This window comes from Anabrus simplex, chromosome 3 (genome assembly GCF_040414725.1).
Source record: "Anabrus simplex isolate iqAnaSimp1 chromosome 3, ASM4041472v1, whole genome shotgun sequence".
Lineage (NCBI taxonomy): Eukaryota > Metazoa > Arthropoda > Insecta > Orthoptera > Tettigoniidae > Anabrus > Anabrus simplex.
Genome location: NC_090267.1, coordinates 453687224 through 453709283, shown reverse-complemented (window position 1 = coordinate 453709283; position 22060 = coordinate 453687224). Strand labels below are relative to the sequence as shown.

Genomic DNA, 22060 nt, shown 5'->3' with positions numbered 1-22060 from the left:
ACACTGTCTTTCTGCCACTGTATTTTGAGCTTGCTTTTTGAACTAGGTGTTTGTGACGATTAGGTCTAGGACTCCCTAGGCCTCGAAAACATAATATCATTGGTGTCAGAAGAGAACGAGAGTTGACCGAGGGAAGTTGAACAGGAAGGATAAAAGCGAAGAGTCTGACGGAAGTAAGTGGAAGCAATGCCAGACTCAGCTAGGGGAACTGTGATCGCCAAGCCACGGCCCAAACTTCAGAGCTCTTGGTCCCCCTTTCAGTTGCTTCTTACGACATGCAGGGATCAATGCAGATGTGTTCTCCTGCCCCGACCCACAGGAGGAACTGACAGTGGGGTTCGCTCCTCTCGAATACAAGCTGATTCCTAAGTAACCCAAACCATGCAGCCAACTCATTTGGTATATAAGGCAGCTCTGATAAGGGAAGGACAAAATAGGGAAACCTGCACGATTATTATGCCGGGTGGTCCACCAGCCCCATGCAATTCTGTTTTATGCATCCCTTCACAATTAATACAATTCTGAAAGACATCAGTCCCTTACCCTAAATCAGGGTAATATAATGAGATGTGCATTTACGGGCTAGAAGACAGCAGGAAATGTGAGCGCCTCTAGTAATTCAATATGGGTATCTCGAACGAACCTGTAAAAGTAGTACAGGCACGCAGAACACGTACTTTAAAACGGGAGGTGGACGCACTGACTGGGAGCACGGTACTGTATAGGCTGGAAAGTGGGCATCGTAGTTCAAGTGTCACCGTAACTCACATGGCAAGTGGGCGGGGAGATATGCGATAGTGACAGTGCTCGAGGTACGGGATTTGAATCCCACATAAGAATTTTTTTTAACAGCCAGTTGCCTGGGATGTGGTAAGGTTGCATACTTGATAGCTTTCGAAGACTGATTTGTTTATTTGACCTTGTAAAAGACCATATGTATCATTGCATTGGGTATTTTATTTATTTATTTATTTATTTATTTATTTATTTATTAATGTCTTTCTGTACATGGCGGGGCTCAGGCTATGAAGCCTGCTATTATGCCAAACCATATAATTGTACACCTGTGTAAACAGAACATTATAACTACTTAAAATTAAAAAAAAGTTTAATATAAATTAAAATTAACATGAAATGTAATTTAACTGAAAATGTAAAGTATCATAATTTGTTTTGAACATTTTAAATTGAATTTATAGTATTTACTATTATTAAAACTATACCTCGAAAATTGTCAATGTTACTAATCTTATATTTACACTTTATTCATTAGACTTAATCTAACATTTGAGGGTACTTCTTGGAGTAAATTATTCTGATTGTAGATAAAAGTTCCACCACATTCTTTTGAATACCTTTAGGTTGCTTATGTCTCTAATTTCAGCCGGGAGGGAATTCCAGGAATGTATGGTCCTCGGTACAAATGAGTTGTTATACATCCTACTGTGGTGAATGGGGATGGACAATAGGGATCGTGTTGATGACCTTGCGGGTGTTCTGCCTGAGGGAGAGAGGTAGCTGAAATCTATTTTCAGGTATGGTGCTGAGTTGGACGAGGATGTGGAGACGATGGTCTGTGGCCAGTATAGGCTGGGAAGTGGGCACCGTAGGTCAAGTGTCGTAGTAATTCACATGGCTAGGGCACGGTAGGATGTGTGATAATTGACAGTGCTCGAGGGTTAGAAGGTTCAAGTCCCATGCAAGTATTTTTTTAAAGCCAGTTGCCTGGGATGTGGGCAAGGTTTTATACTTAATACCGGTATTTTTCACAGCCTGATTTGTTTGTTTGGCCCTGAAAAGGGCTTTTGGTATGGAGCTGGGTTGATAGAGGCTAGGAAACATGAGACTCAATGGGGATTATCCACACTCCAGTAATGCATATTATGGCGATTAATGGTTTCATTGTTGTGGAATCGTGCTTCGTCTGGGTAAGAGAGTCGCTAGAAAAGCAGGATCAATTTCCACATGCAGTAGGATCTAATGACAGAACACCACCCAGGAATCAAAATCATGACCATGGAGCTCCTGGTGTAAGTGCAGATGGTACAGGTGAGAAACCGGTGGATATTCAATATTTTACAATATGCAATATCCGCATAACAGACGCTCGGCTGCTGATCATCTCCTGTGCAATGGCCCATGAGCTCATATGAGGGTTATGCCGGATAGCGCCAAACACGACCTCTTCATTGTTAGCAGACATCACAGGATGATCTCGAATAGGGCGTGTCCTTCCCAGGGATGTAGTATCCCGCAGGCATCTTTCCACACTCCGAAATGTCATGCCAGTCAGTTGTTGTCTATCCAGATAGCGTTTTTGGTACAGGCGTTGTGCTTGGTATGCATTCTGTGTAGCTTCTCCATAGATAAGTAACATATTCACATACTCGTCACTGGAATACATTTCGAGGCAGTGAATAAGCTGTGTGTTGTGAATTGCTTCGAAGGAGGGGAGTTTGTGCAGCTACATACTTACCTGCCATTGCATGCTGTTATTGTTCCAATTGGACATACTTTGCCATACCAGTGGTCTATGAAGCTTGGAACATGTACAACGTAGCTAACTGGCCACAGACCATCATTTCGTCATCCTCGTTCAACCCAGCACCATACCCAATGCAATGATACATACGGTCTTTTACAGGGTCAAATATACAAATCAGTCCTTGGAAGCTATCAAGTATGCAACCTTACCACATCCCACGCAACTGGCTGTTAAAAAAATTATTATGTGGGATTCGAACCTCGTACCTCGAGCACTGTCCACTATCACATATCTCGCCGCCCGCTTGCCATGTGAGCTACTGCGACACTTGACCCACGGCAGCACCCACTTCCTAGCCTATACAGTATCGTGCTCCCCATCTGTGCGTCCACCTCCTGTTTTAAAGTATTAGGTGTAGGGTGTTTTATTTCTATGCCCTTTGCTTTGATACATACAAATTAATACGTTATTATTATTATGTTACCCTCTCTAATCAGCCTTCAGAATCCCACCTTTGAGAGCAATAAAGTTCTGCTGAAAGATAATAATAATAATAATAATAATAATAATAATAATAATAATAATAATAATAATAATAATAATAATAATAATAATAATAATAATAACAACAACAACAACAGTTGTTTTACACCCCACTAAATATATTTTTATGATTTTTGGAGATGCCAATGTTCCGGAATTTTGTCCCACAGGAGTTCTTTTACGTGCCAGTAAATCTACCGACATGAGGCTGACGTATTTGATCACCTTCAAGTACCACCGGACTGAGCCAGAATCGAACCTGCTGAGTTGGGCTCAGAAAACCTGTGGTGAAAGTTTGTCTGTGCCAGACTCTTCTCTGAAGTGCCACTATTTGATTCCCGATGGTATGGTTCATGCTAGGTATTTAGTGACTTGATGCATACATTGCAGACGATTAGTTGGTACCGAGTCATGATTGTATTGTAACGGTACAACTTTAAACTCTTAGAGGTCTGACCGCCTGATGGTTTACACCGTCTTTCTGCTATAGTAGTTCGAGTATGCTTTTTTAAACTAGGCATTTGTGATGATTATGCCTATAACATGTGTTTCTGCATACAGTAAGTGACGATTTGCTAACAGTCGTTATCTCGATGGCCATGTCTGCTATGGTCAATCCAACTTCCCTCCAGACTGTTTTTTTATTTTTTATTTTTAGAATTTTCTTTACGTCGCACCGACATAGATAGGTCTTATGGCAACGATGGAATAGGAAAGGCTTAGGAGTGGGTAGGAAGCGGTCATGGCCATAATTAAGGTACAGTCCCAGCATTTGTCTGGTGTGACAATGGGAAACTACGGAAAACCATCTTCAGGGCTGCGGACAGTGGGGTTCGAACCTACTATCTCCTAGATGAAAGCTCACAGCAGCACGCCCCAAACCGCACGGCCAACTTGCCCAGTCCTCCCTACGTTTAACATGTCCTCTCAGTCTCAGCTAAGACGATGATGATGATGATGTCTTCTGAAAGCACTTCAGGGGCCTATTCCACAAAAATATGGTCTTGTAAATTACAAGTAAATTCTGTAGTAACTAGTACAAATACCAAGTTTCTGTTCCACAAAATAATTTTCTACAGTTGTACTTTACTTCTCCATACTTACAAATTACCAGTGAATTTTTATGGGTGTGTTCCACGAAAGTGCTAGTACTTGTAACTTACTAGTGAATTGGGAAGTATTCTCTACCAGTAAAATGACAATAATATATAAATGTACTAGTGCTACTTAAATATGCTTATTTCAGATACATTTTTATAAATATGTGGTCTAGCAGTAGTGATAGTGATGAAAATGAAAACTACCCTAAACTTCTAGTTTAACACTGTATTTGAATACAATGAACGTTTTAGGTTAAGCACAATACAAGTGGAAGAACTTTTGATAGATATTGGGCATATGTTAAAACATCTTACGAACAGAAATAAATCTTTCTCTGCTACACAACAGTTACTAACAACACTACATTGGCTAGGAAACGGTGGTCAGTACCATGGTATTGCAGATATGCATGGGATGGCAAAATCTTCGGTCTGTAGGTCAATACATTCTGTGGTAGCTGCAATAAATGATATCAAATTTCCTCAAATTGTTCGTTGGCCTGAAAATACTGAACAAACCTGTTCCAAGGAGGACATTTCTAGAATCATTAATGAGCAGAATATCTCTTACATACGTTCAACTTTTCCCCTCAAAAGCTCCATGAGCTTTTCCCAAGTCAAATATTTCCATCCAACCATTTATTTTGTCTTGTTTTTTCAGACTCTCGTGGAACGCACCAAAACAAATATCTTTCCTTTTTTCTATTTTCTACAAAATGAATAACTTTGTTTCTCTTGATATAATTTAACAATTCATGCCGAGTTTGCAATTTTGTAACAATTAAGTTTGGCAGCCGAATATTGTTATTAGCGGCATCTGATTCCTAATGTCAGACCAAGGTATGTCACACTATCATGAAACATATGCGAGGATCACGGAAGTACAGAATGGGTGATAATAACGGAGTAATTTTCTATCATCAAAGAAATAATCTGAAAAATAACATCGTAGCATTAAGAAATTCACAGAAATATTAGTTCTTTGAATCTTTGCTGCATAACTTACCTTAATATACAATATTACGATAAATGAGGCAAGCATAATCTAATTCAACGAATGGAATACAAAGATAAACAGGTGATTCATGCTATGACGTAGTATGTTTATTGATATGTCGTCACTAGTAAAACTTGTAACAATTCACTGGTAATATACAAGAGAGTTTCAATCTTTTGTGGAACAGAAATGTACAACTCCATACATTACAAGAATCCACACTAGTAACTTGTAATGTATAAGACCATACTTTTGTGGAATAGGCCCCAGCTGTTTTCTCACTAAGCATTATCTAGTGCGCATCTTTGATCAGTGCAGGTATGCCAGGCAAAGGCTCTGAGGAAGTGGATTTTTCTTCCGTCTTCAACGTAGACAATCTTCCTCAGGTGTTTGTCATGTTAACAGTAATAATTTCAGAATATCTGTCAAAGGCTTATTACTCCACCATAAGTAAACAATCTTCAACACACTGCTGTGAATCTGGAGGCTTAAACTACATCCAAGAAATACATAATATATAAGATTAAAAAATGCCCTTGAATGGAATAGGAATATTCCTGTCAGGTTCAAATTAGTGGGATAGAATAAAATAAGATGCCTAGTAACTACAAAATATATCAAATGAAAGGTAATTTCAAATGGACTGATTCAGATAACACACCAATTCAATTATATAATTATTACATTTTCAAATAAACTATTTTACATGGCACATTCATACATACATACATCAACATTATAGACCATTATGTCTTTCAGCATTCAGTCTGCAAGCCTCTGTGAATTTACTAAATGTTGGCACAATCCTCTATTTGCAACTAGTGCTGTGGCCTCATTTAGTTCTATACCTCTTATCTTTAAATAATTAGAAAATGAGTCTAACCATCATCGTCTTGGTCTCCCTCTACTTCTCTTACCCTACATAAGAGTCCATTATTCTCCTAGGTAACGTATCTTCCTCCATTCGCCTCACATGATCCCACCACAGAAGCTGGTTTATGCATACAGCTACATCCTTCGAGTTCATTCCTAACTTAGCCTTTATCTCCTTATTCTGAGTACCACCCTGCCATTGTTCCCACCTGTTTGTACCAGCAATCATTCTCTCTACTTTCATGTCTGTTACTTCTAACTTATGAATAAGATATCCTGAGTCCACCCAGCTTTTGCTCCCGTAAAGCAAAGTTGGTCTGAAAACAGACTGATGTAAAGAGGGGCTCCAAGTATTAGAGGGACTAATCAATTTCCAAATCCTCCAATTATGATTCGTCTGGGAGCTGACTCCGTTCTTACAGAACATTGTCTGTCGCAACTGCGAGTTCACTCCATTAGCTTTACTATACCTTGATTCAATCTCATTTACTATATTACCATCCTGGGAGAACATAGAACCTAAATACTTAAAATTATGTACCTGTTCCAGCTTTGTATCACCAATCTGACATTCAATTCTGTTGAATTTCTTACTGACATCAGTCTTGGAAAGGCTAATTTTCATACCATACACATTGCAATAATTGAAATTAATAGGGGTCCTCCTATTCAATACAAAGACATTTATTAATGTGAATTAATCACATGTTGTTCACATGAGGTACTAATTTCGGCACTAAACTTGTGCCATCATCAGCCAACGAGTCAAATCAAGCAAACACAATACAACTTTAAAACACACTGTAACACCTGCATATATGAATATTAAATAAGATATGGTACATGATGATATTGCACTTCAGTATAAAATCCTTTTAAAATGACGATGACTCCGTTGTTGTATGCACATGGTGGTGTGTCCAGCTTGTATATATATCTTTAGTTCTTTGATTTTGTTGAAATTATGCTGCAGAGTTTAATGTCATGTGAAATTAACACTTTGTTTGATCTGTGGTTTAGTTCCGATAAATGAACGTGCATGTGATGAACTTGGTTAGACCCAAAGAATTAATTCTCACTTTAATATGGGGTTTTGGAACCTTGAGCAGCCTCTCATGAAAGTAGCGAGAATGATTGCTGGTATAAACAGGTGAGAACAATGGCAGGAGGGTACTCGGAATAAGGAGATAAAGGCTAGGTTAGGAATAAACTCTCAGTCCAGCTCCATCTGCCAATCAAACAGACTGCTCAAGGTTCCAAAACCCCATATTGAAGTGAGAATTAATCCTTTGGATCTAACCAAGTTCATCACATGCACATTTATTTTTCCGAACCAAACCACAGATCAAACAAAGTGTTAATTTCACATGACATTAAACTCTGCAGCATAATTTCAACAAAATCAAAGAACTAAAGATATATATACAAGCTGGACACATCACCATGTGTATACAACAACAGAGTCATCGTCATTTTAAAAGGATTTTATACTGAAGTGCAATATCATCATGTACAATATTTTATTTAATATTCATCTATGCAGGTGTTGGTGTGTGTTTTAAAGTTGTATTGTGTTTGCCTGATTTCACTCGTTGGCTGATGATGGAGTGCCTAGAGAAAGTACCTCATGTGAACGACATGTGATTAATTCACATTAATAAATGTCTTTGTATTGAATCGGAGGACCCCTATTAATTTCAATTATTGTAATTTCACTTCAATACGGATCATGAAATTTCTAAATATCAATACTCATTGCACTCATTGTATTTTCAAGTTCCAAGATATTAGACTGCAGGCTTTTGGCACAATCTGCCATTAAGATCAAGTCGTCAACATAGGCCAGACTGCTTACTACATTTCCACCTAACTGAATCACTAGCTGCCACTTTATACCTTTCAGCAGATGATCTATGTAAACTACGAACAACAAAGTTGAAAGATTACAGCCTTGTCTAACCCCTGTAAGTACCCTGAACCAAGAACTCATTCTACCATCAATTCTCACTGAAGCCCAATTATCAACATAAATGCCTTTGATTGATTTTAATAATCTACCCTTAATCCCATAGTACACCAGTATGGTGAACATCTTTTTCCTCAGTACCGTCATATGCTTTCTCTAGATCTACGAAACATAAACACAACTGTCTATTTCTCTCGTAGCATTTTTCAATTACCTGGCGCATACTGAAAATCTGATCCTGACAGCCCCTCTGTGGTCTGAAACCACACTGCTTTCATCCAACTTCCTTTCAACCACTGATCGCACCCTCTCTTTCAAGATGTCAGTGAATACTTTGCCTGGTATACTAATCAATGAGATACCTCGCTAGTTGTTGCAATCCTTCTTGTTTCCTTGCTTATAGATAGGTGCAATTACGTCTTTTGTCCAATGTGAAGGTACCTTACCAACAATCCATGCTAATGTTACTACTCTATGAAGTCATTTCATCCCTGCCTTCCCACTATACTTAACCATTTCAGGTCTAATTTAATCTATTCCTGCTGCTTTATGACAACGGAGTTTATTTACTATCCTTTCCACTTCTTCAAGCGTAATTTCACCAACATCATTTTCCTCCTCCCCATGAGCTCGGTTGTTTGCAACACCACCATGAAGATTCCCTTTTACATTGAGAAGATTTTCAAACTATTCCCTCCACCTGATCAGTGATTCCCTGGGATCTATTATGAGTTCACATGAATTACCCAAAACATGGTTCATTTGCTTTCTCCCTCCCTTCCTAAATTCCTTATTACTGTCCAGAAAGGTTTCCTTGCTGCTTGACCTAGCCTTTCCAGGTTATTACCAAAATCTTCCCACGACTTTTTTTGGATTCAACAACTATTTGTTTCGCTCTGTTTCTTTCATCTACGTACAATTCCGTCTGCATCTGCCCTTATTTAGAGCCATTTCTGATGAGCCTTCTTTTTACGTTTACAAGCTGCTCTCACTTCATCGTTCCACCAAGATGTTCGCTTTTTCCCCATCTTTACACACAGTTGTTCCTAGGCATTTCCTTGCTGTTTCCACTACAGCATTCCTGTATGCCACCCATGCTCTTTCTGTATCCTGAACCTACTTACTGTCTACTGCTCGGAACTTCTCACTAATCACATCCATGTACTTCTGTCTAATTTCCTTGTCCTGGAGATTTTCTACTTTTATTTGTTTGCAGGCAGATTTCACTTTCTCTATCCTAGGCCTAAAAATACTTAGTTCACTACAGATCAGATAGTGGTCTGTATCATCGAAAAATCTCCGGAAAACTTGTACATTCCTAACAGACTTCCTGAATTCAAAATCGGTTATGACAGAGTCTATTATTTATCTGGTACCTCTAGCCTCCCATGTGTAACGGCGAATAGCCTTATGCTTGAAGAATTTATTTGTAACTGCTAAACCCATACTAGCACAGAAGTCCAGCAAATGCTTCCCATTCCTATTAGCTTCCATATCTTTCCCACGTTTACCAATCACCCTTTCATATCCTCAATTCTATTTTGAACTCTCGCATTGAAATCGCCCATTAGCACTATCCTATCCTTGCTATTGATCCTGACTATGATGTCACTCAATGCTTCATAAAACTGGTCCATTTCATCCTCACCTGCACCCTCTCATGGTGAATACACTGAGACAATTCTCGTCCTGATTCCTCCAACTGCCAAATCTACCCACATCATTCGTTCATTTATGTGCCTAACAGAAACTAAATTGTGTGCAATAGAATTCCTGATGAACAGTCCTACCCCATACTCTGCCCTCCCCTTTTTAACACCCGTCAAATACATTTTATAATCTCATATCTCTTCCTCGTTATCTCCCCTTACCCAAATATCACTTACTCCTAGTACATCCATATACATCCTCTTTGCTGACTCAGCCAGTTCTACTTTCTTTCTCCCATAGGCCCCATTAATATTGATAGCTCCCCATCAGATTCCATTTTGTTCGCCAAGTTGTTTCCAAGGAGTCCCTTGCCTGTCAAATGGGAGTGGGACTCTGTTACTCCCATAGGTCCGAGGCTTGCTTAAAATGTTCTGAGCTTGGTAATTCCGTGAAGCAGGATGCTACCCTACTTACACATAGTCCAAGTGAGGATCTCTCCTCTGATGGGTTAGGGACCAGGGTGGATGGTATAGTCCTAGCCGCCTGAGCACAAGGAGGGCTACGACTCAGAATATGTCCGAGATGCCCACTCCCATTTAGTAGCAACTGGTATCCCGACTCTCAGGACCACTTACTAGGCCACTCAGCCATTGCCCATCGTTCACAAACTAGGACGTGACTACAGTAACCCACACCATGAACCATGGCACAATTATAATTTAGTCTTATACTCCCATTCACAAAACTGCTTTTAAAATTGAGAAAATCAATCAATCAATCAATCAATCAATCAATCAATCAATCAATCAATCAATCAATCAATCAATCAATCAATCAATCAATCAATCAAACAATGATCAAAGTTTGGTGTCTTACCTTGCTTTCTTTAATTGCAGAGGCTCATCCATTTTCTCTCTGTATGGAGGAATTTGAGGCTCTACAACACCTTCCGGAGCAAAATACTGATCAGACAGCTTTACAGTCCCAACAGTAAAAGGCCGAATTGTGGTAATTTGGTTCAACAGCTAAAGAAATGAAGAATAATGATTGCATAAGCTTTTAATATTGAATGATTGATAAGTAGGTTAACTAATAACAAATGCAACACAAACCTTTCTAGGTAAATTTTTGGTTAGAGAAACATAATTTAACCCTTTAACCGGACGTTCGAGGTTCAGTCTAAAAACGCCAACGTCCGATTGATCGGACGTTCCGGAAAAAATACTTTCCAAGGAACGCAACTGTTCCGTCTTCAGAAAGATTAGTACTAGTCAAGGTGGTAAATGGAAGAAAAAAAAAAAAAAAAAAAAAAAGACCAGATACATTTGTAAACAGTGTTAGAAGATTGTACAGCCTTTGTGCCTCCCTAAGCACATTTGCTAGAACACGTCATAAACATGTGTAAATATTAGTAAATAATTTCTTGTATCATATTTTTAAGGCAAAAAGTGAATTTTTGAGCGTTAAGTCTGTGTGAAATAGACATTAGTAGTAATTTTTTACTTAAAACAAACCAGGAACTGCAGCATTTGCATATAATGTAAGATTAGAAAATTTCACGTTTATGTAATGATAATAATAATAATAATAATAAAAATATTGTAACTGTAATATTGTATATAAGGCTGTATTTTTTTATATGTAGCATAGGAAACACCACCTCTCTAAAATGCAGCTTTTGATAGTAAACATAATTTTTTCTTACTGGTTTTTGATCATGAAATACTTTTTTTTCAAAGAAAGGAAATATTTTCAATTATCACTTCATAAAATAAAAAATTATAAATTAAAGGTGCATTCATTGACATCAATAAAATGTCTGAAGCATTACCTTCGAAACAAAAACATGCCCATCCAATTTACATAAATTGAACAGAAGTTATTGCGAATAATTTACTGCAAGGTAAAAAGTGCTCATTAAGCCTTGGCGGTATAGGACATGGACACCGCGTATGAGGCTGGTGGTCAAAGGGTTAAAACAACACCTATCAACCTTCTAGTATTTACTTTCACGGTTTCAATATTTTCCAGTGAATAACAGTAATGTAATCTGAGTTTCAAATTGCACTTTGCAAGAGTAGGTCTTCAAAGCAGATAGTACTCCCTCTCTTAACAGAGAATAAGTAAGGATTCAATTCAATTCAATTCAATTCAATTCAATTCAATTCAATTCAATTCAATTCAATTCAATTCAATTCAAATCCAAATCCAAATCCAAATCCAAATCCAAATCAAATCAAATCAAATCAAATCAAATCAAATCAAAATCTCTTTATTTGCAAATGAGGTGTCTACCTCGGTGGCAAATGGTACACTAAAATACATTATTGTCAAGCACTAAATTTTAAATTAACAGGAGACGAAGAAAATTTTCCTAGAATACAATATTATACAATTTACGCTAATAATTTTTTCTATTAAACACACACATCATCCTTAATAAATTTATATTGTTTATAAATTCTACTTATAATATCTTACAAACATAGTCAACTCATATACAGTACGGTATGTGAAATTACTTCTGATAATACTATACAACTGGAATAAGATTAAAATTAACATTGAATTTATTTACATATTTACAAATACCCCCTTATCAAACGTCCATGGAACCACGGCAGTAGATAATAGCACAGTCAGCACACTGGGAAAACTAAATCACACATAGAAAGCTTAATAGGGTATATACTGTAACAGGACCAACACAATGACAGGTCGGGGTGAGAAGAAGGATCAACAGAAAGAGGAGACAAGGACAATCTCTATATTTTCACCAGTGGTGGTTGGTGCATGAAGGGCTTTTGGGCACTGCCCCACCGCCTTTTCAAAAACAACATAATTTCACTCTGTGACTGACTACATAAAGGGATGTACAAATGTAGCAAAGTCAATCTTATGGTGACGTGCTAATCATTTAAAAAATGTTATCTTTATTATTTTGAATGTAAACATTTAGTTTTTCTATTTTCAGAGAAATGGCAAAGGCTTTCAGAGCAAGGCTGCTGTCCAGCAAGCATGTTTTTTCTTTAGTCTTGAGGTGCTTGAGCTGTGGCAGGAGAGCCCTCAGTACATTCCTACAGTTAGCAAGTGTGCAGGGTGTGGGAGGAGCCTGGAAGGATGATCTGGACTTATCAGAGGAAGGAAGAGTGCAGGCGGGTGCAAGGGCTCTCCGGTGGAGCCCTTAGCAACATTGCCAGCCACTTTACACTGTAATCTAGGCTTTTCCCCCAATGTCTTACATTAACTGTTGTTAGAGATTAATTCCAAAACATTTGACAAACCAATAAATTCCATTATACTGACTATTCTCATTTCTACAAAGAAGCTAAAATAACGATTTAAAATGTAACCACAAAAGGTGATGGCACCATCTGTAGGTCGGCCAATTTGTTAAATACGTCATCATGCTTTGAGAATTGAGTAAGATGGGAGAAATTTGGGCATGTACTGTTTATCGGTTTTTCGAATGTCATTACTGTTGTTTGTGATTGGTGAAACAGTGCAGTGCCACAGTAGTTGTAGTTCTGATTGCAGTAGCTCTTAGCTTGTTAATGTTTATGTTTTTTTTTTTTTTTTTTTTTTTGCTAGAGGCTTTATGTCGCACCGACACAGATAGGTCTTTTGGCGACGATGGGATAGGAAAGGCCTAGGAGTTGGAAGGAAGCGGCCGTGGCCTTAATTACGGTACAGCCCCAGCATTTGCCTGGTGTGAAAATGGGAAACCACGGAAAACCATCTTCATGGCTGCCGATAGTGGGATTCGAACCTACTATCTCCCGGATGCAAGCTCACAGCCGCGCGCCTCTACGCGCACAGCCAACTCGCCCGGTAATGTTTATGTAAGTATCCTTCTAGTGTAGTTAATTAATTACTATTGTAGTGTAAGTGTTCAACACATAAAACTACGGCACCATTCTAGTTTAAATAGCCATGTAAATTCTACCTTCAGTATTTAAGTGTCATGTTAATATCTTCATTTGTGTGTTCAGTGTTTGTCTATTTGAAATCAAAATGTTACAGTCCTAATTTAAGAAGACAAAGAAAATGACTTCTGTAAACAGCATTTTAAGTAGTGGCAGAAATTTAAGTTTTGAACATACACTAGAATTACAGAAGTGAGCGCCTCCTCGCCAAATTTAAATAATGCACAAGAAGACAAGGGTTATAAGAACGAAAATGCATAAACTAGTAAATTCAGTCCGTCACGTTATAAGCATGCTGACTGGCTGTGTGGATGAGAAATATGGAATTTGTTCTTTTGTTACTCTTGTTTGGCAACGAATATCATTGATCGTGCATGGACATCAGTTAGGCTTTCAGACATAAAAACACCTTGGTTATTTATTTGTGTTAGAAACATAACATATAACATCAAAGATATATATTTTTTTAAAATCCAAAAACAGGTATTACAAGCGTATCATTTCTAGAAACTAGGTAATACCACATCACTTGGGCCTACCCAACACAAATAAACTTTAAATGACCGGGTGAGTTAGCCGTGCAGTCAGGGGTGCACGGCTGTGAGCTTGCATCCGGGAGATAGTGGGTTTGAATCCCACTGTTGGCAACCCTGAAGATGGTTTTCCGTGGTTTCCCATTTTCACAGCAGGCAAATGCTGAGGCTGTACCTTAATTAAGGCCACGGCCGCTTCTTTCCAACTCCTAGGCTTTTCCTATCCCATCATCGCCATAAGACATATCTGTATTGGTGCGACGTAAAGCCACTAGCAAATAAAAAGAAAAGAAAAAAAAAGTAGTGTGACCAGTATCTAGCGCCCGCTGTACGCTTCTTTGGTGGTATCAATCAGGTTCTGAGGAGAACATGTAGTTGGGCACAACTTGCAGACAAGGAGATGGTTCATGGACTGCTCTTCACTGCATTCACATAATATGGAGTTGCAGGTGAAACCTCACTTTCTCATATTGGTCTTTGATCTGCCAACTCAAGTGCCTTCCATGTTGACCAATTTTCCTTATGACCTGAAGGGAGACTTTCGGAAGGACCATCCATTCCGCGAGGTAGCTATATCTGGAACACCATGAATTTACTCTAAATATTGAAGGTCGTTTTTTGAGGCTTTCTGTTGAATGAAGGAAGCTTTTTCTCAACTTAAACCTTTGAGTTGCTGGTCGATATCCATATAGTGTATGGTTTATCAAATTCATTGCCTTAGATTTCTCTAATCTGGCTGCAGACTCACGACGTATACCTGAAGGCGAGATACCTGCTAGGCAGTACACTTTTTCAAGTGGTGTACACCTCAAACAACCTGTAATGAGACTGCAAGTCTCATTTAAAGCAATATTCACTTGATCAGGGTGGCTGGATCTACACCAGATGGGACAGGCGTAATCTGCAGCTGAATAGCAAAGGGCTATAGCTGAAGTTGTTAAGGTCCCCAGGTAGTACCTGATAGTTTCCAAAGAATTCTGTTCCTTGCTGATACCTTCCTTTTGGTGTTCAAGTAGTGTGTTCTGTGGGTGAGTGCTCAATCAAGAGTTACTACTAGATATTTGGGAATGAGGCAGTGCACTATTTGTGTACCTTCCCAGGTCACGTGCAGTTTCCTTGACGCCTGCCTGTTTTTTGAGGTGGAAGGCGCAGATTTGTATTTTTGATGGATTTGGTTTCAAGTGGTTCTCCTGGTAATGATCACCTTGATCTTGGAGATCATGTTTCTCTTCAGCATGTTCAGAACTTGCCTCTTGAACTGCTAGAGCAAGATCATCTGCATTATTAAAACTCTTTGTGAAAAGGTGAAAAAGCATAACATGAGCAGGAAACACACAAACACTGGTACTGAACTTGCTATGCTTGGTAGAGTAGGTATCTGACGACAACTAAACAGTGCATACAGACTTAAACAATCAAACGAACAGGTTTGGAAGAATCGATACATTCTTAGTAAGTTAATCTATACTGTTAAGTTCTATGGGCAGTCTGAACTAGCACTCAGGTGCCACGATGAGACAGATACAGTACATCTGACAATCCAGGCATTTATGGAGGTTTTTGTGATATCTGATTTTCGCTACGTGATCATTCTGTCTCTGAAGCAGATTTCTATTCAGCCAAAGTCATTGGATTATTATTACATTTTAGCTAAAAAATACTGTGGTGCTGGTCGGAGAAAACTCGAGCGATTGGGGAGGGGGAAGAGATGGCGGCCCTGCCAGAGTAAAATTTCACAAACTGCCATTGATTTTCATATGTCATCATCTTGAAATAGGCTACGCTCATCATCAATTCTAGTTCTTCTCAGTCTATGACAACCTCGTTTCTGCTTCCTAGCGTAATCAGGGCGGCATGCTTTAACACTCATTGAGGGGTCATCTGATCACTATCTATTAGTAGCACCTATTCGTCTGAGGCCTTGATGATATAAAACAAACAAACAAACAAACAAACAAACAAACAAACAAACAAACAAACAAACAAACAAACAAACAAACAAACAAACAACACAAGAAATTAAAACTTCTTACAAGGTTAACCTATTAAGAGACTCCAGTATAAAATGGCTGTACCAGAACAGACTTAATAATCTTACACAGATGACACCAGTTAGTGACAACATAGAAATGGAGTGGTCTAATTTGTGTTCAATTTTAAAGCATTCTGCTTTTGAGAGTTTGGGAGTTAAGAAAAAATGGCAGAGGAAAAAGGGTTTAAGAATCTGAGATGAAGAGATTGAAAAAGTTATTTCAGACAAAAGAAATGCTTATAAATTTTTTTTGTCAACTGGCAAATTAGAAGATAAAATAGAGTATCACCACAAGAGAGCAATAGAAAAAAGGGAAGTGCGGAAAAAGCACAGAAAGAGTTGGGAAAACTTTGTTTCACAACTGGAGACTGATATAACAAGACCACAACCACAGACCTATTAAAATACTCAAGAAACTGAATAATGTAAAAGAAGACATACGCATTAATGCAATACCTCTAATGGAGTGGCTCATTTATTTTTGGAACCTTTGGAGAGGTTCAAATATTGAGCCATTTCTTTTGCCAACATCTCTTAACAAGTCTTCGGAAACCATTACACTCAAAGAACTGGAGCTAATACTCAGAAAACTTAGAAATGGAAAAGCATCTGGAGAAGATTCAATAAATGCAGAATTATTCAAGTACTCCAGTGACATCTTCAAGCAAAGATTTCTCAAAGTCATCAATTTAATTTGGAATGGCAACAGACCACCAGAGAATTGGCAAAAAGCTATAGTTATTCCTCTTCATAAGAAGGGCAGTGTGAAAGACTGTGGAAATTACAGAGGGATAAGTATACTCAACTCAGGTTACAAAATTTACTCTAATATTGTCAGAGAAAAATTATTCAGGTATTATGAAAATGTGATTGGAAATGAACAACATGGATTTCGAAAGGGGCACTCATGTGCTGATGCTTACTTTACCTTGAAAATCTTAGTCGAAAAACGCAGGGAATTTAACTTGGAAACTCACATAGCATTTGTTGATTTTTTTTTTTGCTAGGGGCTTTACGTCGCACCGACACAGATAGGTCTTATGGCGACGATGGGATAGGAAAGGCCTAGGAGTTGGAAGGATGCGGCCGTGGCCTTAATTAAGGTACAGCCCCAGCATTTGCCTGGTGTGAAAATGGGAAACCACGGAAAACCATCTTCAGGGCTGCCGATAGTGGGATTCGAACCTACTATCTCCCGGATGCAAGCTCACAGCCACGCGCCTCTACGCGCACGGCCAACTCGCCCGGTGTTGATTTTAAGAAAGCCTTTGACCTAGTTAACAGGAACAGACTTCTTAATATCTTAGCAGAAGATAATGTCCCACAAAAGTTAATAGATAACATATACAACATGTACAGTGACAACCTTATTGCAATAAAGTTAGGTAATCATCAGACTGATTGGAAACCGATCAGCAGAGGTGTAAGACAAGGTTGTGGACTTTCTCCTTTGTTGTTCATAATCTATATGAACAACATAATACAGGAATGGAGGCATGAAAGGCATGGATCAATCCCAGTCAGCAGATATCTCGCACATCTAGATGCCATACTCTTTGCTGATGATGTTGCATTGGTAGCATCATCAGAAGATGATCTTCAATGGTCAGTATTTAATCTCCAGAAAGTCTCTTCAAAATTCGACATGATCATTTCACCACAAAAGAGCAAAATAATGGCCTTTAAGGGGAAGGACCCTATCCCGAGTAAAATCTGTTTAGATAATAAAATTTTGGAAAGAGTCAACGAATTCAATTATCTGGGATACAATTTATCTTACCAAGGGGAAATTGATATCTCTGCAAAAATAACCAAATTTACCAGAACAACAGGAATCATAAATAATATCATGAAGCCATCTCTTGTCCAAAAACACACTCGCTTACGTCTTTATAACACTTTAGCCAGACCAACTCTTTGCTACGGCAGTGAGGCATGGACAATAAGAACTCAAGACATTTCCACAATTACAGCACATGAAATAATGTTCATGCGCAGAACAGCAGGCTATACGAAATGGGATCGTATAAGAAATGAAGATGTGCTTAAGGGACTGAATGTGAAATCAGTAATCAATTACATCTATGATTACCAAGAAAACTGGAAACGTCATGTTCAAAGGATCGAATCTGAAAGACTACCAAAGGAGATCCTACGCAATCAACCAAGAGGACAGAGATCTATAGGACGTCCAATGAAGCGATGGAAAGAAAATGCAAGACCGTAACGGGCCACATCGCCCAGTACTTGGAAGGATGATGACGATGATTATGACATAACCTCTCCTGGCCAAAGGCCAACCTCACCTCACCTTCCCGAGATGAAAAAACCTGTTCCCACAGATGAGGCCCTGTCGACAGAGTCATGGCGGTATAACTGTTACATCCTTTATGGAGGAAATACTGTAATTTCAGCTAGTCCATTAGCTGAGAGGTAGCAGCCCCACCAATGGTCTTACTTCCTTCAGGCTAGCAACCCGTCGGAAGGACATTTGATTGCTTTCAAGTCTTGCAAAAAATAAAATGCAAGACCGTAACGGGACACATGGCCCAATACTTGGAAGGAAGATGATGATGATGAGGGGTCATCTTCACAGATGTTCAGTCTTGATGCGAGGTGGTGGTGGTGGTGGTGGTGATTATTGTTTTAAGAGGAAGTACAACTGGGCAACTATCCTCCATTAATACTAATCAGAAAGAAAAAATGGAAGGGATCCGACACTTTGAAAAACAAAAAAAAAGATATCGGCCAAAGGAAGACAAGAGCCACGAAGGGCGTGAAAATGAAAAACTCTCTAGGCCTTGAGTGCTCTAATACCCTTGGGGTCGAAAAGAACAAGAGTTGACCAAGTGAGGTCAGATAGGATAGATGAAAGTGAAAAAGTTAAGTCCTTGGAGCCCCTTTTAGTCCCTTTTATGATGGGCAGGGGTTACCGTGGGTGTTATTCTACTGCCCCTCCCCCCACAGGGGGAAGTCTTGATGTGAGAAGTGTAGGATAAGAAGAAAGCTGGATAAACATAGAAACAGGGAAGAGACAAAATGATAAAAATGAATACAGGTGATAAAAGACTAGGAACACAGGACAATACAAAAGGAGAAAAAGAACCCAATGGATAGTAAAAGTAATGGGAAAGAAGAAACACGTGACAAATGAAGTTGTACAGAAAGGAACACAACAAGGAATATTTAATAGGATTAATGCAATGACCGTTTGCCATCTGAAGGAGCAACATACAGAGGAGACAAGGGCAAAAATGAAAAGATAACAGGACAAGACCAATCTCCACACAGAGAGGTTTTCTCCTCATCAAGCAAAGTTCTTCTACATCAGTCTTATTCACGGTGGGCTATTTGTATCACCGTCATACAGCAAATTATTGGGTAGATCAGTCTATGTGCTTCAGCCACAGGCTGTGAAGGTTAATGGTCTGCCAGTCAATCTATCACTGTGGCGATGCGCAAGCTCAAAATGCAGACAGAAACTAATGAAAAAAAAGGGGGGACCCTTGCTGAATCTGACTACAGAAAACCAGTGGAAAGCTTGATAAATTTCCAATTTATTTGAGAAAAGACTAGGTAAACAACTAATAGGCAATCTGCCATCTAGGCAACTGCCCTAAATGCAGATAAATGGTGACTGAATGATACAGTATTTCCTCTTCCCTCCCCCCCCCCCATTTTTTTTTACAAGTTATTTTATGTCGGACTGACACATATAGGTCTTATGGCAATGATGGGATTGGAGAGGACTGCGAATGGGAAGGAAGAGGCCATGACCTTCATTAACATACAGCTCCAGCATTTGCCTGGTGTGAAAATGGGAAACCATGGAAAGCCATCTTCAGGGCTGCCGACAGTGAGGCTCGAAACCACCATCTCCTGAATGCAAGCTCATAACTGCGTGCTCCTAACTCCATGGCCAACTTGCTTGGTAGGGCCTATACAATATTTTTTGTGCAAGTAGGAGACCATGCAAAATGGCTATTACATCGATGAAACAGGCTCATTCGCATGAAACTGTTGTATCGGATGACCGAATAAAAATGGAGAAACTCAATAAACACTGAAAATAAAATAAAAACACCAGAACACTGTGCAAACTGAAGCTTCAAGTATAAAAATTATTGAATTATGTACACAGTGATACATAATAGCCTAAATCTTTACAATTTTAATGACAATTTTTGAACCACTAATACCAAACTAGCCTACATTAAATGTTTTACTGAATGAATAACAGGAATTTTTGTTATTGGAAATTCTGTCATTCCCACAAAATAAATGGTAAATTGTAGCTTGCATGCACCTTTGTACAGTTGCTAAAAAAGGGAAGGAATATGCACAGGGCTTTGAATTAGATCCTTGCAGGTACACTTTTCTTAGATACAACAGAATAATTGAACATTTGGAAATGATAAACCTAGCCAAGACTGCCCTATAAAAAATCGACAATCTCAGACAGGACTGAATTCATGAACTTGGGATCATGAGTTGGAGTTGGACACACTGCTACCGATCCATCGAGGCACCTGTACGCATGAGTGATTGCATTCGGGCATACAGAGAACAGGAGGTAGCTGAATTTAGGAGGTAGGCTATGTCACATAGAACAATCAAACAAATTTTGGGTCAGCCTAGTGGAAGAAAATACAGGTCATATCAAAATCAGCATGTGAACTGTGGCTGAAACTAAGATAAAAAATAATGAGCCTCATGTCCTAATTTCAGAATGTGCAATACACAGAAGATCCCTTGCCATGTACATCAGAAACCAAGTACCCATAATAAGGCGAAGACTTCAATGGCTAAAAATGCAACGACAATTAAGACAGGAAAAATGACAGCAGGTCATCTGGTCTGATGAGCCAAATTTCACTTGAACTGACATTCGACTTTTAGAGGAACAGATGTTGCCTTCACAGAAGCGTCCAGCTCATGCCACAGTGAATTACTGCTGTCATTAGCGATAAAGGAGGGCTATCTTATGATTAACTTGAGGACGAGCTTTGCAGTCGCAACAAGAAGACGTACGTGATTCCCACTGACTCATCTCTCCGCACAAGGCGATTTGTACTTTCCCACTACTAGTCAGGCAACTGTACTTGTTGGTACATTTCCGAAAGAGCATTGTCTACTGTGTGTACTTTTAAGTATGCAGTACGAGCTTTGTCAGGAAGCACTTTTTAGTGCTATTTCTCTTTCAGGTTTTTATTTGATGAGGACAGGGATGGAGCAGCTATCCATTCAACCGATACCGGCCGACTACGACTGCAGGGCAGCCACAAAGGAACTCCAATCGAGGCTGAACTCTATGCTCACCTAGGACCTTGGACTCCCAGAGCTGATGGTGTACAACTGGTGGGGCAAACACAACTACCGGGAGACGATTTTCATAATCGATCTCCTTACAGAGACTGCAGAGTTCATCAGAGTGGAGCCGATCATTCAGGTCATCGGCAAGGTGATCCCTGGCTGGGCGGTCATCATCAGCACTAAGGACGCAAACCGCCTCTGCATCTGCGAGAAGCTGGCGTCCCAACAATTTCAGGTTATCCGGCTACCAGGACTCAGGGAGCAGCTGGATGACACAGGCAGCCAGGAGGCAGCCACCCAGGTGGAGACCGAGGCGCTCGGGAGCGCCGTGACGGCGTGACCCCAGCTGGATTGCTGTACTTCACGAAGTACACGCCGACCAACAAGGGCGCCAACCAGGAACGTTGACCACCTGCCAGGGCGAAGTGGATGCAGACCCAGGCCTACCCGGGTGCAATCCAGGAAAGCGCCCCTGACAGTGGACAGCAGCACAGCAGTGGAGGAGGACGCCCCCTGGCGTTCGGAGGCTGCTATCGAGGCCCAGCCTACCAGCTTGTCTGTCGAGCTGCAGACATCGATGTGCACTCCACAGGACAAGGAACGCAGTCGGGTGTCAGCACCGACCGACGCCAGCAATGAGGA

At 39.6% G+C, this 22060-nt stretch overlaps 1 protein-coding gene across 1 annotated transcript in view; it reads right to left on the bottom strand.

Annotated features, from left to right (window-relative positions):
* Window positions 1-22060, bottom strand: part of LOC136866504 (succinate dehydrogenase assembly factor 2, mitochondrial) — a 28124-nt gene that overhangs the window by 4758 nt on the left and 1306 nt on the right. The window contains exon 2 of the mRNA XM_067143539.2: window positions 10491-10639. Coding sequence (XP_066999640.1) covers window positions 10491-10639 — 149 coding nt within the window. The remainder of the gene's footprint in view (window positions 1-10490; window positions 10640-22060) is intronic.